At 53.8% G+C, this 14,366-nt stretch overlaps 1 protein-coding gene across 2 annotated transcripts in view; it reads right to left on the bottom strand.

Moving 5' to 3' along the window:
* Positions 1–2,190: 2,190 nt before the first annotated feature.
* IGF2BP1 (insulin like growth factor 2 mRNA binding protein 1) overlaps positions 2,191–14,366 on the bottom strand; it is a 43,903-nt gene continuing 31,727 nt past the window's right edge. The window contains exons 6-15 of one of the 2 annotated variants that reach the window (XM_036451430.2): positions 14,058–14,339; positions 13,001–13,135; positions 11,748–11,870; positions 10,993–11,128; positions 10,287–10,409; positions 9,749–9,865; positions 8,116–8,190; positions 7,281–7,412; positions 4,355–4,468; positions 2,191–3,034 (exon numbers count right to left, since the gene is read on the bottom strand). In XM_036451430.2, the coding sequence (XP_036307323.1) occupies positions 2,942–3,034; positions 4,355–4,468; positions 7,281–7,412; positions 8,116–8,190; positions 9,749–9,865; positions 10,287–10,409; positions 10,993–11,128; positions 11,748–11,870; positions 13,001–13,135; positions 14,058–14,339 (1,330 nt within the window). In that variant the 3' untranslated portion in view covers positions 2,191–2,941. Of the gene's footprint in view, positions 3,035–4,354; positions 4,469–7,280; positions 7,413–8,115; positions 8,191–9,748; positions 9,869–10,286; positions 10,410–10,992; positions 11,129–11,747; positions 11,871–13,000; positions 13,136–14,057; positions 14,340–14,366 lie in introns of both variants that reach the window. The other variant, XM_036451429.2, reaches the window with a different exon arrangement.

Here is a 14,366-nt window from a genome sequence, read left to right as displayed (position 1 = left end):
TGAACTATTATACCAAACCATTCCCTTTGCTTCCTGGTAGTGTAACCTTCACGATTTTCCTGCTGGGCAAGTGTCAGCAGTGAGTGGAGCTGTGCCTGATCCTAGTCAAGTTGGACAACAGTCCCTCCGGCGCGCCCTGGCCTCTCCCGGGAGGAAAGGGCCTGGGCTGCAGGCGAAGGGAGCGGCAGCCACCGCACTGAGGGCGCTGGGGGACTCATTTTTCTGACGGCAGTCTGAACCGGGCATCTAAGCATGCTTGCTGCTGGGAATTCACCTTACATCGCTAAGCGGCCAATGTCTGAACGCTGTCTGCTTCACTCCGGGATGAAGCAGGTAGAGCCAGAGATGGACATTGGAGACCCTTCAGGGTGGTTAGGACGGGCGGGGAGCTTAACTATCACTGGCCTGACATTTCCCCTAAACGCGTTCCAGCTTCCTCCTCTCAGTAGAGCAGGCCGTTCTGGGGGCGAACAGGGAACATCACAGTGAGAAAGCGGTAAGACACGATGAATGAGGCAGGAGCCTGCCCCCAATCACATTCCAATGTCCCCTCCTCGTCCCTCCCCCAAGTCAAGAGTTCCCTTAGTCTGGGTCCCCCATCAGGTCAGCCTGAGGTTGGGGGGATGGAGAGGAGCAGTTATCCAAGAACCTGCCTGCCCCTTGGGCCGCTGAAACAGACCAAGAAGAATGACAAGATGGGATGGAAACGAGACAGAGATGAAAGCATCGCAATGGCAGACCCGGGGGTGAGAGGGGCAGCTTTGTCTCTTCCACCAATAGAATCTTGGCTCCCATATTTTAGACAGAGAAATATACAGTTTAAAGGGTATATAGTTTTTTAAGTTTTACTTCTCTCCTCGATAAAACGGAGGCAATATTTTAAAATATCTCAACAGCACCACTGGTGGGAAAGACCGGCTGGGACCCCCTTTCGCCCAAGGGGGAGAGCGGAGGCACCAGGGAGGCGTGCCCAGGAGACCGAGGTCAGAGGTCAGAGGTCAGAGGCTCACTGACCTGGGGCTCCGGCTCAAACCTTCCCCGTCAGCCCGTCTCCTCCCCAGTGTCCTCCCGGGGCCCACGGGGCCTGTTCCAGAGTTCCTCAAGGGCGGCACTGGCTCACGTTGTAAGAAATTAAGAAACATAACTTTCTCATTTTTTTTCTCTTTTCATTAAAAAAATAAAATATTCAAGACTATCAGCTTCTCTTTTGCTTTGCTTTTCTTTTTATATAAAATATCAGCAAGCCGCAAAGAAAAAACTAAAAAATAAAAAGAGGCGGGGGGAACAAAAAGGAAAGTAATCGCTGAGGTAACTCCGTACCTTGAGGTAGTTCACTTGCGCACAGCGTTACCTGACTGACTCCCCACACGTGCCTCTTCCCGCGGCGGCCGCGCCGGGAGGGGACCCGGCCCCGCACAGGCCGCCCGCCCCGCCCGGATGCGGCCCCGTGAGTGTATCAGCAGGGGAGGCCTGCCCTCTGGGAACCGATGGCTCCGTCCTCCTCGGGCCTGACCTTCCCACGGGATCTCATGGAGGCTGGTAGATCAATAAATTAAGTCTCTTTACCCCTTTTGTGCAGAACACGTTGCTGGTATTTTGAATTTTGTTGTTGTTGTTTTTTATTTTTTTAGGCACAACCTTTCATCACGCCCATGATTCATGGAGGCGGAAGCCATCAGTTAGTGAGGCCTCCGGGATAAAAACAAAAGCAGGTACTCTCCGTGACCAGACGTCCGGTTTTTAAGAATCTGTCCCGCGGCATCTTAAAAAGGTCCCAACGTCTGGTCACCTTGGATTTGCTGACTATTCGTAAGCCATGCCGGGTGAGGAACCTTCGCGTCATTGGGGGAGCTCAGGGCTGGGTTCCACCTCCCACCTCCACCAAGAGAGCAGTGCCGGTGGGGGGGAGCACCCGCGGCCCTGCCTCCGGGCCAGCCCTGCGGGAGGGAGCACTCGGGCCTCCCCGGACTGAGACTTCCTTAAGGGGAGCACGTCCCCTGCCCAGTGCTCACATCCCATCGTTAAAATAGACTTTAAAAAAATATAATAAAATCTGCCTGAGAATGATGGGAATCAGGGACGGTACGGTGGTCGCCCCTATCCCGTTGCGCATTCAGTGCCACCGCTGCCCCTGGACACGGCGCGGGGTTCGGGGGCCTGGGTGGGGGAGCCCCAGCGGGGGGGGAGGGGAGGGGACTTTTCATTGTGCCAATTTTCCAAGATGGCGACCTGGGGCAGATCGGCCACCAGGGCACGCCTTTTAAACGTGGATTACTCATCTCAATCGCCTGTCTCCCCAGGTCTGCTCCAGGCTTTGCTCCTTGCTGTGCCTGTTGGTTGGCTGAGGGAGGGATGGGAATCAAACCCCAGGCGCTGACGGGTCTTCTCCCTCTGAGGCCATCAGGTAAGCTAGGCGATGCACTGGTCCCCACCTCCCTCTGGTAGCGGCCAAGATAAAACCATTCGTGTGAATGCAGGAAGAGGCTCTGTCAGGGCGTGAGGATGGAAGTATCTTGACCAATAAACCAAGCAGGAGAAGGCTAGAAGGGTTTTTAGGACCAAGAAGCAAACCATCCCTGGAGGCTGATTAAAACACCCCTCTGCATGTTTTAAAAACCTGAAGGAAATTTTATTTCTCTTCCCACTGGGACCGGGCCCACCCTCTCGGCGGGGCCTGGAGAGCTTACTGAGAACAATCCACGTTTAAAAGCACCCTGAGCTAGAATTTCCGTGGCGACACCCTGAGGGGCGGGCAGCGTCGGGCCAATTGGTTGGGCGTCTGGGGCAGAGAGATCAGGGTTCCTCACCGGAACATCTTTCTCAAACAAGTGGGCAAACCTGATCTGCCTCCCGGCCCCCGCGCCCCTGATTCCCACTCATTCTCAGGCCTGCTGGGGGGCCGCGCTCGGCCGCCGTCCTCGGCGGTGTGCTGGGCGGGCGGTCACTTCCTCCGCGCCTGCGCCTGGTTGCTCTGTCCCTTTTGGTGCAGCTGCTTCACTTGGGCCAGGATGTCCCGGATCTTCCTCTGAGCCATCTGCAGAGAGGGAGGCGAGGGGGGAGTGAGCACCTCCCGGAGCGAGGGAGGAGGACAGTCCCACGCGGGGGGGGGAGAGAGGGGGGGGTCGCAGGGACTCGGACCCGGACCACAGGACGCACAGGACTTCAGAAGGATGAGGAAGACTGTGTCGAGTGACCCTGGTGTGTCTGCCTCGGAATGGGCTCCGAGCACCTACTAGACAACACCGCAAGGAAAGGGGTGAGGGCGGGGGGAGTATACACTGAACCCAAAACAGAGTTCCCAGACTATGTTCCGGTCAAAAAGGGTCATCAACGCGGAGACTCTGTCGCCAATCACAACCCCACGACACATGTGAATATCCCCAGAGAAGGGGGTGAAACGCCTGGAGGTGGATTAACCAACAAAAAACACCGGTATTTTTCACTCTTTACTTCTTAAAAGTTTCTTCCCTAAGAAAAACCCACTGCAGAGTGCAATTCACTTGACAGAAAAGTAGCAGAGCAAGATTTCCTTTCCATGAGCAAAACTGGCTGGGTGATAAAATACCCATTTCCTTTTTGATCCAGGGCAAAAAAATGGTTAGGGAAAAACCAACGTTAAATAACAGGAAAGATCGTTAATACATAAAGTCATCCTATCTAGTAAAAGGCTGATTTGCAAATTGACCAAATGGCCGGATGACTGGTTGCTATGATGCACACTGACCACCAGGGGGCAGACGCTCAACACAGGAGCAGACCCCTGGTGGTCAGTGGGCTCCTCCAGCTGGCAAGCACAGTGGCAGTGGTGGGAGTCTCTCCCACCTCCATAGCAGCATTAGAGGGCCTAAGCCGACAGTCAGGAGTCCTGGACTGCAAGAGGATGCACGGGGCTGAGGGGTCCCCTACCCCCGGGCACAAATGTCATGCACCAGGCCTACAGTATATTTATATGAAACACATGGGAGTTGTCAGTGCTTTCTCTAGGGCCATGGTCGGCATACTGTGGCTTGCGAGCCACACGCGGCTCTTTGGCCCCTTGAGTGTGGCTCTTCCACAAAATACCACGGCCTGGGCGAGTCCATTTTGAAGAAGTGGCGTTGGAAGTTTAAGCCTAAAAAATTTGGCTCTCCAAAGAAATTTCCATGGTTGATATTTGGCTCTGTTGACTAATGAGTTTGCCGACCACGGCCCTAGGGCATCGTAGAGAAAATAAAGCATGTAGCATCACACTCATGCACCTGGAAGAGAACAGGCCAGCCCAGAGGCAGGCAGGGTCCCGGGACTGGTCAGCTCATGCTGGCCAACCTCTGGAGTCTTGCTTCTCTGAGCCCTGGGCTCCTGCCACCATACACACCTGGCTGGCGTAGAAATGCCCGATGATCTTAACGATGACCTGGTCATTCTCATCAGGGGTCTGGTCTCTTGGCACCACCACTTCCGCTGCTGTCAAGTTCTGCAACTCGTTCACCTGGGGGTAAGTGGGCAGAGAAGAGCTCAAGCTGCCACCCAGAAACCAAGGGTGAAGGATGGACGATGTGAAGAGCATTATGCTAAGCAAAATGAGCCAGTCAGAGGAAGGTAAGTATCACATGACCTCACTCATTTGTGGAACAGAATGAACAACATAAACTGATGAGCAAAAATGGATCAAGAGACAGAGAGGAGAATCCAAGATGGCCGCACAGGTAAACACCTAACGGCAGCTGCACACAACAATTTCAATAAAATACAACTAAAATATATTCCAATAAAATGGACATTACCCAGAACGACAGGAAAGTCGACTGACTGGAAATTCTACAACGAGAAGCACGAAGAAAGCCAGAAGGAAGAGCGGAGGAGCTGTAAAAGCCTAAGGTACGGAGACACACGGTGCGCACGGAGAGGACAGAGCCGGAGAGGAGGGCGGCTGAGTGCCTGGCTGGCGTTCCCTAGCAGGAAGGAGATAAAAGCTCTGACTGTGCTGGCCACAGTTCCGACTGCACTGAACCCCAGTTCTAGGCCAGACCCCGGGGACCCAGGCTCAAACAGAGGGAGCTGGGCTGTAAGGCAGAACCCCGGGGGAGCGGCGAAAGGAGGTCCCGGAGGCGCGCACATTACACGCAGAGAAGGGATGGTTGGCTGTGCCGCGGGATTGCCCTGGCGGGAAGGAGACAGGGGCTCCAGACTGCTCTGAATGCCACCTCCAACTCCACTTCCAACTGAACTGAACCCCAGTTCCGGCTCATTGGGGGAGAGGCTAGACTGTTTGGTAGCAGATGAAAATCGAGGGCACCTTTCTCTCACAGGTGCTTGCAACAAGTACTGAAGGACCCTGGGGATTACTGAGACTCAGGAGCCACATAGGGCGGGGCTGACGGAAGCCAAGGCTGTAGGCTCCACCCTGAAACCCCGCCCATCAGGGAAGTTGCGAAAATGCAGAGACAACGAAATAGATCACAAACAAACGAAAGAAATGGAGGACAAAAAGCAACTGGATATAGAGTTTAAATCTACGCTTTTAAGGTTTCTCAAGAATTTCCTAGAAAAGGTCGATAAGACCTATGAAGATATGAAAAGGGATCAACTAGAATTAATAAGGAATCAACAAGAAATGATAAGGGATCAACAATAAATAAAGAATGCATTGTCTGAAATAAAAAATATTATACAGAGTCCTAAAAACAGAATGGAAGATCGCAAGAATCAAGTCAAAGATTTGGAACATAAAGAGCCAGAATACACTCCTCCACAGAAGCAAGAAGGCAAGAGAATCCAGAAAATTGAAAATAATGTAAGAAACCTCTGGGACAACTTCAAGCGAACCAACATCAGAATTATGGGGGTCCCAGAAGATGAGAGAGAGCAAGATATCGAAAACATACTGAAAGAAACAGTGACAGAAAACTTCCCCCACCTGGTGAAAGAATTAGACTTACAAGTCCAGGAAGCACACAGAACTCCAAACAAAAGGAATCCAAAGAGGACCACACCAAGACAAATCATAATTAAAATTCCAAGGGCAAAAGACAAAGAGAGAATATTAAAAGCAGCAAGAGCAAAGCAGGTAGTTACCTATAAAGGAGCACTTATACGATTGTCAGCTGATTTCTCAACAGAAACCATGCAGGCCAGAAGGGAATGGCAAGAAATATTCAAGGTGATGAATAGTAAGAACCTACAGCCAAAGATAATCTACCCAGCAAAGCTATCACTCAGAATTGAAGGCCAGATAAAGAGCTTCACTAATAAAAAAAAAAAAAGCTAAAGGAGTTTATCACCACCAAACCAGAATTATATGAATTGCTGAAGGGGGTTCTTTCAGAAGAGAAAGTAAATAAAGATAAAAATAATTATGAACAACAAATACATAACTATCAACAAGTGAATCTAAAAACCAAGGAATTAAAAAAAAAAAAAAATCTGCCGGGACCGGTTTGGCTCAATGGATAGAGCGTCGGCTTGGGGACTGAAGGGTCCCGGGTTCGATTCCAGTCAAGGGCATGTACCTTGGTTGCGGGCACATCCCCAGTAGGGGGTGTGCAAGAGGCAGCTGATTGATGACTCTCTCTCATCGATGTTTCTAACTCTCTATCTCTCTCCCTTCCTCTCTGTACAAAATCAATAAAATATATTTTTTTAAAAATCTGATGAACAATATTAACTGTTGAATATAATAGAATCAGAGGTATGGAAGGGATGTGAACTGACGATTCTTGGGGAAAAGGGAATGTGGGAAGAGACTGAACATAAACTGTGCACCTATGGATGAGGACAACGGGGGTTGGGGAAAGGGCAGAGGGTGGGGTGGGAACCTGGTGGAGGAGAGCAATGGAGGGCGGGGGGAGGGGGGGAGGAACATTTGTAATAATATGAACAATAAAAATTTATTTAAAAAAAAAAAAAGAGAGAGAGAGAGAGACAGAGAGATAGCAACAGACTGTCGGGGTAAGAGATCAACCAAAGAACTTGTATGCATGTAACATAACCAATGGGCACAGACAACAAGGGGGTGAAGACAGGGGTGGGCTAGGAGAGGACAATGGGAGGAAAGGGGAACATAGGTAATACTTTCACCAACAAAGAAAAAAAAAAGCATGGTGGGCTCAGAGGGAAGGGCAAGAAGCTGGCAACTAACAGGAGGAAAGGGAGTCAGAAGCTGAGCTTGGGGAGCAGAATCAGGGAAACGGGCAAAGCGGGAATCCTGAGAATGGGCAGGGCAGCGGAGCAGGCGGCCACAGCAGAGCTGCTGGGTTTGGGGACTGAGGCCCAGAATTTTCAAAGCGGCCCTCATGGCTCACCGTTTTGCCACCTTTTCCAATGACCCGGCCAGCCGCCGACGCTGGCACCCGGATATGGGTTTCCAGCTTTACTTCCTCCTTGGGACCAAAGAAGTTTTCCTCCTTGAGTTTTCCATAGATTCTTCCCTGAGCCTGAGAAGAGGAGGTCATTGTTAAATCATCAGGCCACACACACACACACACACACACACACACACACACATATGACAAGACAAGTGCAGCTCCCAAGCTCCACCTGACCCTCTTCTGGCCCACAAGCCTACCCCACCTAGAGAAAGATCAACCACCTAGGCCAGGTGACAGGAAATAGCAACATCATTGATCTGTCAGGGTCCCTTCTCCTTATCTGTACTGAAGAACCTGGGCACAGTAACTGAATACATTCTTCCTCAAGGAATGTGTTCAGTTTGGTGAAACCAGAAACCCCGTGAGGGTCTGGGATGAGGGCATTATTTGGACAAAGCAGTGGCTAGCAATTCAGGTCCAAGTAGCAGCTAATCAAGTCACTCAGGGGACAGGCTCTCAGACACTCCACAGCCTGGAGAGCTGACCCCATGCTCCGTCCCTGTCAGGCCAAGTTAACAGCCAGCTTTGGCTTCTGACAGATGTTCGGAAACCCAGGGATGTAGCAGGGGTGTGAGGGAGAGAAGGGAAGCTGGCACTGAAGGCCCCTCCGCAGTAACCAAGGCAGAGGCAGGGAAGAAGCCTCCGGTTCCTTCTTGCCCATATGACCGTGGAGAAGTAGCGAGGGAAGTTCGATGCCAGTCTGATGTGCACGCCCCCGCCCCAGTCAGTTCCAGTGGGTCCAGCTTAGGAAAACAATAAAGATCAGAACCTTGAATTGGGCCTCTGGGGGTCCAGTGATGATGACCATACGAACTTTGGAGTCAGGAGTTTCGGGAGGAGCAATCTGCAAAGCAAACAGCTGGTCAAGAGGCGCCCTCGCCCTGGCCGGCTGCTCAGCTGGTTGGAGCATCGTCCCCACACACCAAGGATTGTGGTCAGGGCACATACAAGCAGCAACCCATCCTATGTAATAAAAGCACAACATGCTAATGTATGCTAAGGCCACTCAAGGCCGCTATGATGTGCACTGACCACCAGGGGGCAGTCGCTCTGATCAGTAGGTTACTTTGCTGCTGGGGTCGGGCCAACAGGACTGAGCGAAGACTGGCTGGACATGCCCTGGAGCCCTCTTGCAGTCCCTCCCTGGCTGGCCAACCTCTCACATCCCTCCTCAGCCCCGATCGATCGTGCATCAGTGGGGTCCCTTGGCCTGGCCTGCACCCTCTCACAATCCGGGACTCCTCAGGGGATGTCAGAGAGCCAGTCTGGGTTCAGTTCTGCAGGCCAGACGGAGGGATCCCACTGATGCACGAATTCACACACCGGGCCTCTAGCGATTGCATAAATGAGTGGAACGACCAATCAATGTTTCTCTCTCTAAAAAACAATTTTAAAATACGTTTTAATTAAAAATAAAAAAAAGAGGAGCCCTCCGTCTCCACTGTGCCAGTCCCCCTCCTCCCACTATCCACTTCTGAGAACACGGGGAGAAAAAAAGATTCCACGTCTCACAGTCACCGCCCTTACACCAGGACGGTTTCAAAGGCATGGACGAGCTTGCTTCAGGGCCGCTATCAAGGCAGGGTCCCCACACTCCTCCCACCACCCCATCTCCTGGGAGGTTCCAGCGTTTTTTGGGGGGAAAGGGGTGATGATGAGATGACCAAGAGGGAGGGCAGTGACCGCACTTCCTCAGAGAACAATCACTGCTTTTCACCAAAACTTTTAAGATCCCCAAAACCAGTCGAAACCTGTTTGGCTCAATGGATAGAGCGTCGGCTTGGGGACTGACGGGTCCCGGGTTCGATTCCGGTCAAGGGCATGTACCTTGGTTGCGGGCACATCCCCAGTGCGGGGTGTGCAAGAGGCAGCTGATTGATGACTCTCTCTCATCGATGTTTCTAACTCTCTATCTCTCTCCCTTCCTGTACAAAATCAATAAAATACATTAAAAAAAAAAAATTAAGATCCCCAAAACCAAGGGATTTAGACGCGTGCAATGCAACAAGGCCCTGTGTCCCTGGGTCAGGCTCCCTCTCCCCGGGACCGCCGGGGAAGGCAGAGAGACAGCTAACGTTTTCTGAGCACCCGCTGCCACCGGGCACTGACTGGGCTCCGACAGCACTGCTCTTTGGTGAGGACACGGCGCCTCCGGTCGCACAGCCTCGGAATGGGAACGTGAACCCACGTCGGTCTGTGGCAGAGCCTAACCAACCTCCTCCTCTAGGCTGCCACACCGCCTCCTCCCTCGCCTGGAAATTGGAGGATTTCTGCGGAGAACTCAGCAAGGCCAGAAGCCTCGGGGAAAAGGCCCCCACACCGGCCAGACGGGGGCGCCTGGGAACAAAGGCAAGGGGGCGATGGAGGAGAGCAGTCCCCCCCGGGGACCCGGGGCAGATCACCTTGATGGAGGCGCTGGCGAACCGGGAGAGCTGTTTGATGTGCTGGCCCTTCTTGCCGATGATGGCGCCCACCGCCTGGGCGGGAATGAAGACCTGCACCATCTCCTGCTCGGGAGCCTGCTGCCGAGACAGGGCGTGTCACCACCGCAGGCCCAGAGCCACCGCCCAGAAGCCCCTCCACACCCCTGCGTGTCTCCTCAGGGAGAAAGGGGTGCAGGCACCCAGCCAACCTGGGCAGCACCCTCCCTGGCCCTCCCCAAGCCCAGCAGGAATCAAGGGAAGAAGCTGGAGGAAGAGGAGGAGGGAGGAAGAGTGCTGTCAGCATCCCCTGGCAGCATCTGAGATGGCCCTCCACGGAGTCAAGGTTCTGACCTGTCGCCAGGGGCTGGGAACGACGGAGAAGCAACCTCAGACCTCCCACCTCCTACAATCCCGCAAGGCCCCGGCTCCCACAGGAGTGGCCGTTAAAGGAACTCCCACAGGGACAAGGCGTGGGGCGTGGCCGGGCCCGGGGTTCTGCAAGAGGCTTTGCACTTACCATAAAGGAGCTGTAGGGGGCAGCTCCCGTCACACTGCTGGGAGGCGGCGGGACTGCACTGGACGAGGCTGGGAAGAGACCCACGGCGGCCAGGTTCAGGCCGGGGATGAGATGAGACTGCAGCTGCGGGGAGAGGGGAGGAGGGGAAGGTCAGCTCAGGCTGACGGGGCCCGGTGGGCGCTCCTCTGGGGCCCTGGCTGGGCTGGGAGGAGGAGTACCCTGAGACAGAGACACGCTTTTACCCAAACACCACCTGCCCTTTTAGTTCTCACACGTGCTCCCGTGTGTCCTGGTGGAGTTACTGACTGAGAGCAAGCCACTCCAACCAATGTTATTCCGTCAGAAGCCCGTCCTCTCTGGCTCACCCCGCCCTGAGCAGGTGACGGACTCACAGCCCTGTGCTGCACACACCGACGTGCACCCAGGCAGGGACCGATCTCCGTTGGACTTCCGGGAGTCACCTTTTCTATCACCTTCCCACATCCTTGCCCCCTCACCCCCCCACCACCCCCCGAAAATCAGAAGTAAGTGAAGACCCTCTACCCGCTGAAGTCTACACAAACACATGTTTTGCATAGGATTATAAAACCCCTGTTAATTCAACTCAAAGGCCCCGAAGGCCACACCGCACTGGGCACGCCCGCCCCGGGAGGAAGCCCGCTCTGCAGCTCGGGCCCGGCGAGGCTGGCAGGCGCCCGGCACTCACGCTCATGGCGGCCACGTCGTTCTCGTAGGCCTCCCGGACCTTCTTCATGATCTCCTGCTCGGCCCGGCAGCAGTTCTCGATGGCGCCCTTCACGGTGATGGTCCTCTCGGGGTTGTAGAGAGTGAGGTCCTGCAGCCTGCGGGGAGGTCAGAGCGGCGTCCCCTTCCGCTCAGGGGCCGCCCCATTTCTGCCGGCTGGTCAACCTTCGCCGAACACACGGCTCTGTCTCTGCCTTCGCTGTGTAACCAGGGCAGGGGGACGAGACCACCCAACCGAAACCCCTCTACGGGTTGCCATTATGGGGGGAGCAAGAAGGACGCGCCTTTCCCCAGGGGTTCCCAGCCACCCACTTCCTGTGCCTTTTCTAGAACACGGAGGAACTCTGCCCACCAAGTCGCCAATGACAGGGCACTCGGTGCCCATAGGAGCTAATACACCCGGAGAGGCAGGCCACCGAAGGACCCAGATCTGTCCCGTTCTCACAGCCCAGCCGTCATGTTTGACCCACAAGCCCTGGCTCTCCTGGAGATGCAGAGCCCCTGAGGTCTGCCAGGGGGAGGCAGTGGCACCCCAACAGCCCCCCAGCCCACACAGCTGTGTGACAGGAGAGAACAAATACTCTTCACCGCCTCGGAGTCTTCTCTAACGAGCAGAAACCCATCCAGCTTACGGGGCCAGAAGTATGAAGGTCCAGTGGTGAAATACGGCCGCCGCCCCCCCCCCCTCTCACAGGGAAGGAAACAAAAGAGCCTTACGAGGAGATGGTGATCTTTGTCTCCGTGTCCTGCTCCACCTTCTTCAGGTTGCGCCCCTCCTTGCCGATGAGTCGCCCCACGAAGTTATTGTGGGCCAGGATCTTCAGGGGAACCTCGTCAGCCCTTGGGAGACGGGGCAGAAGGGAGGGGCCCGTGGAGACGCGGCCATGAGGCCGCCCCAACGAGGTTCTCAGAACAAACCACAGGACAGAACATGCTGGAAGAGCACTGAACCCAGATTAGTGGCTGCTTAGGATCGAGAGATGGGGTGGTACAGGCGGACTGCAAGGGGCACAGAAACGACCCGCTGATGGCCACGTTCATTATCTTACGTGTGGGGACGGTTTCACAGGCCTCTGCATATTAAGAACCATTCAGCTGGCCGAAACCCGTCTGGCTCAGTGAATAGAGCGTCGGCCTGCGGACTGAAAGGTCCCGGGTTCGATTCCGGTCAAGGGCATGTACCTTGGCTGCGGGCACATCCCCAGTAGGGTGTGTGCAGGAGGCAGCTGATTGATGTTTCTCTCCCATCGATGTTTCTAACTCTTTACCCCTCTCCCTTTCTCTGTTAAAAAAAAAAAAAAAAAAAAAAAAATCAATAAAATATTTTTTAAAAAAATTCAACCTTACACTTGAAAAATCAATTAAAAATAAAAAATGAAAATGCCACACTATAGAAATATCTGCAGCCAGCCCTAGCCGGTTTGCCTCAGTGGATCAAGCATTGGGCCTGTGGACTGAAGGGTTCTTGGTTTGATCCTGGTCAAGGGCACATGCCCAGGTTGTGGGCTCAGTCCTCAGTAGGGGATGTGCAGGAGGCAGCCAATCAATGATTCTCTCTCATCATTGATGTTTCTATAGCCCCCCCTTCCTCTTTAAAATTAATAAAAACATACTATAGTATTTTTTAAAAAGAGAAATATCTGCAGCTATAAAAAATGAGTTGCGTCAGTATGGACTAGTTTTAGTGCATGAAAATGAAAAAAGGTATAAAATAGTTTTATAAATATGCACTAAAATGTGCATGACGACCCTCTTTATGCTAACACACGCATGTGCTTGTGTGCATATACACTTCCGAGTGCACAGAACCTCAAGAGGGTGTGCGAGAAGTTACTTGTGGGAAAGAAGATTTTAATTCATAACCGCTGGTACAATTCTGACTGCCCCTGTGTGTCTGTACTGCTAACAGAGTGTGTGCTGGACCCAGGAAGGTGGCAGTCTCCTCGTTCGCAGGAAAGCGGGAGCCTTACGTTTTGGTGTCCTTGGCCTCCTTGTGCATGATCTCCAAGATCATCTTACAGGCGGAGGAACAGCCCTCGGGGGTCGAGTGGACACTGATGGCCTTCTCAGCAGCACCTGCGTTCTCCTTCCTGTGCACATCGATCCTGAGGACCACAAGGACGGGTGGCTGGTCAGTGGGCCCTGGGGGGAGTGGGCCAGCGCCCCCCCCCCCCCCAACCTCTCCTCAACCAAAGGCACAGGAGCAGCTCTACTTGGAACAAAGCCAATCAAAGGCAGGCTGGGGGAGGGCCAGGGGCACGTGACCAGCCTGTTGCTCTGGCAGTTGGAATGATGGCATCTACCATGGGATTGCCAAGTTGGGATCAATAGCCCACATTCTAATTTGTGAATTCTAGATTTCCCCCCAAGACAAACTATAAAGGGGAAGCACATTGTCCCAAATAAGAAGTAAATAATGAAGGCTGTATTATGAATAAGGACACCAGGTGACCTGTTCTCTCCCAGAGCACACTGAGCAGCTGTAGAGATTAGAGAAGAGTGGTTGTGGTGGAATAGGAGACAGGACGGACTTAGGACCTATGACCGAGGGCCCAGACTTTGGCAGGCTGGCCAGTCCTGTTGACACCAGTAAGTGGCGCTAAAACCAGAGCTCTGAAAACTGACTGATCACCAAGGCTATGTGTGCAGGCTGAGACTTCCTATGGGAGATATTAGGTCCCTTTTTACTAACAACAGGACGAGGTCCAGCAACGGCGACCACTGGCGCTCACGTGCCCGTTCTATCTCCCCACCTGCCCGCCAGCTGAGGAGGCTGGGGGTGGCCAAAAGCCATGTATTGACAGGATCCATCTATAATAATAATGTGTACAGTTGGTCGGTACCAGTGCCGAGGAGGCTGGGGGTGGAAGCAGTGGCTCCTGAATGGGGAAGCATGAACATTCCCAGCAGACATTTCCCACCGACGCCATTCAGTGTGCTTCCCGGAGGCACCCACCTCCCAGCTCCCAGCTCCGAACCCCCACTTCCTGGCCCCCATCTCCATCCCCCCCTGCAGCCAAGACTCACTTGGACTGGGTCTGTTTTGTGATGTTTCGGATGGTGGCGCCCTCCTTGCCAATGATGGCGCCCACATACTGGGTGGGCACCAGGAGCCGCAGGGGGATGTCCACCTGCTGCTGCTTGGCGGGGGCCCCGGCCGCCACGGGCGAGCCCTGTCGGGGCTGACCCCGAGAGCCGAAGCCCCCGCGGCGCCCGTTCTCAGGACCCTGTGCTATCTGGTCGTCAGGGATGTAGGAGACCTTCAAGGCATGGTTCTCCAGCTGGTGGCCATTCAGCTTCATGATGGCTCTGGGGGCAGAGAAGCTACTGGTTACC

The sequence above is a fragment of the Pipistrellus kuhlii genome, unplaced genomic scaffold, assembly GCF_014108245.1.
Source record: "Pipistrellus kuhlii isolate mPipKuh1 unplaced genomic scaffold, mPipKuh1.p scaffold_m20_p_22, whole genome shotgun sequence".
NCBI lineage: Eukaryota > Metazoa > Chordata > Mammalia > Chiroptera > Vespertilionidae > Pipistrellus > Pipistrellus kuhlii.
This window is presented reverse-complemented; position numbering and strand designations above follow the sequence as displayed.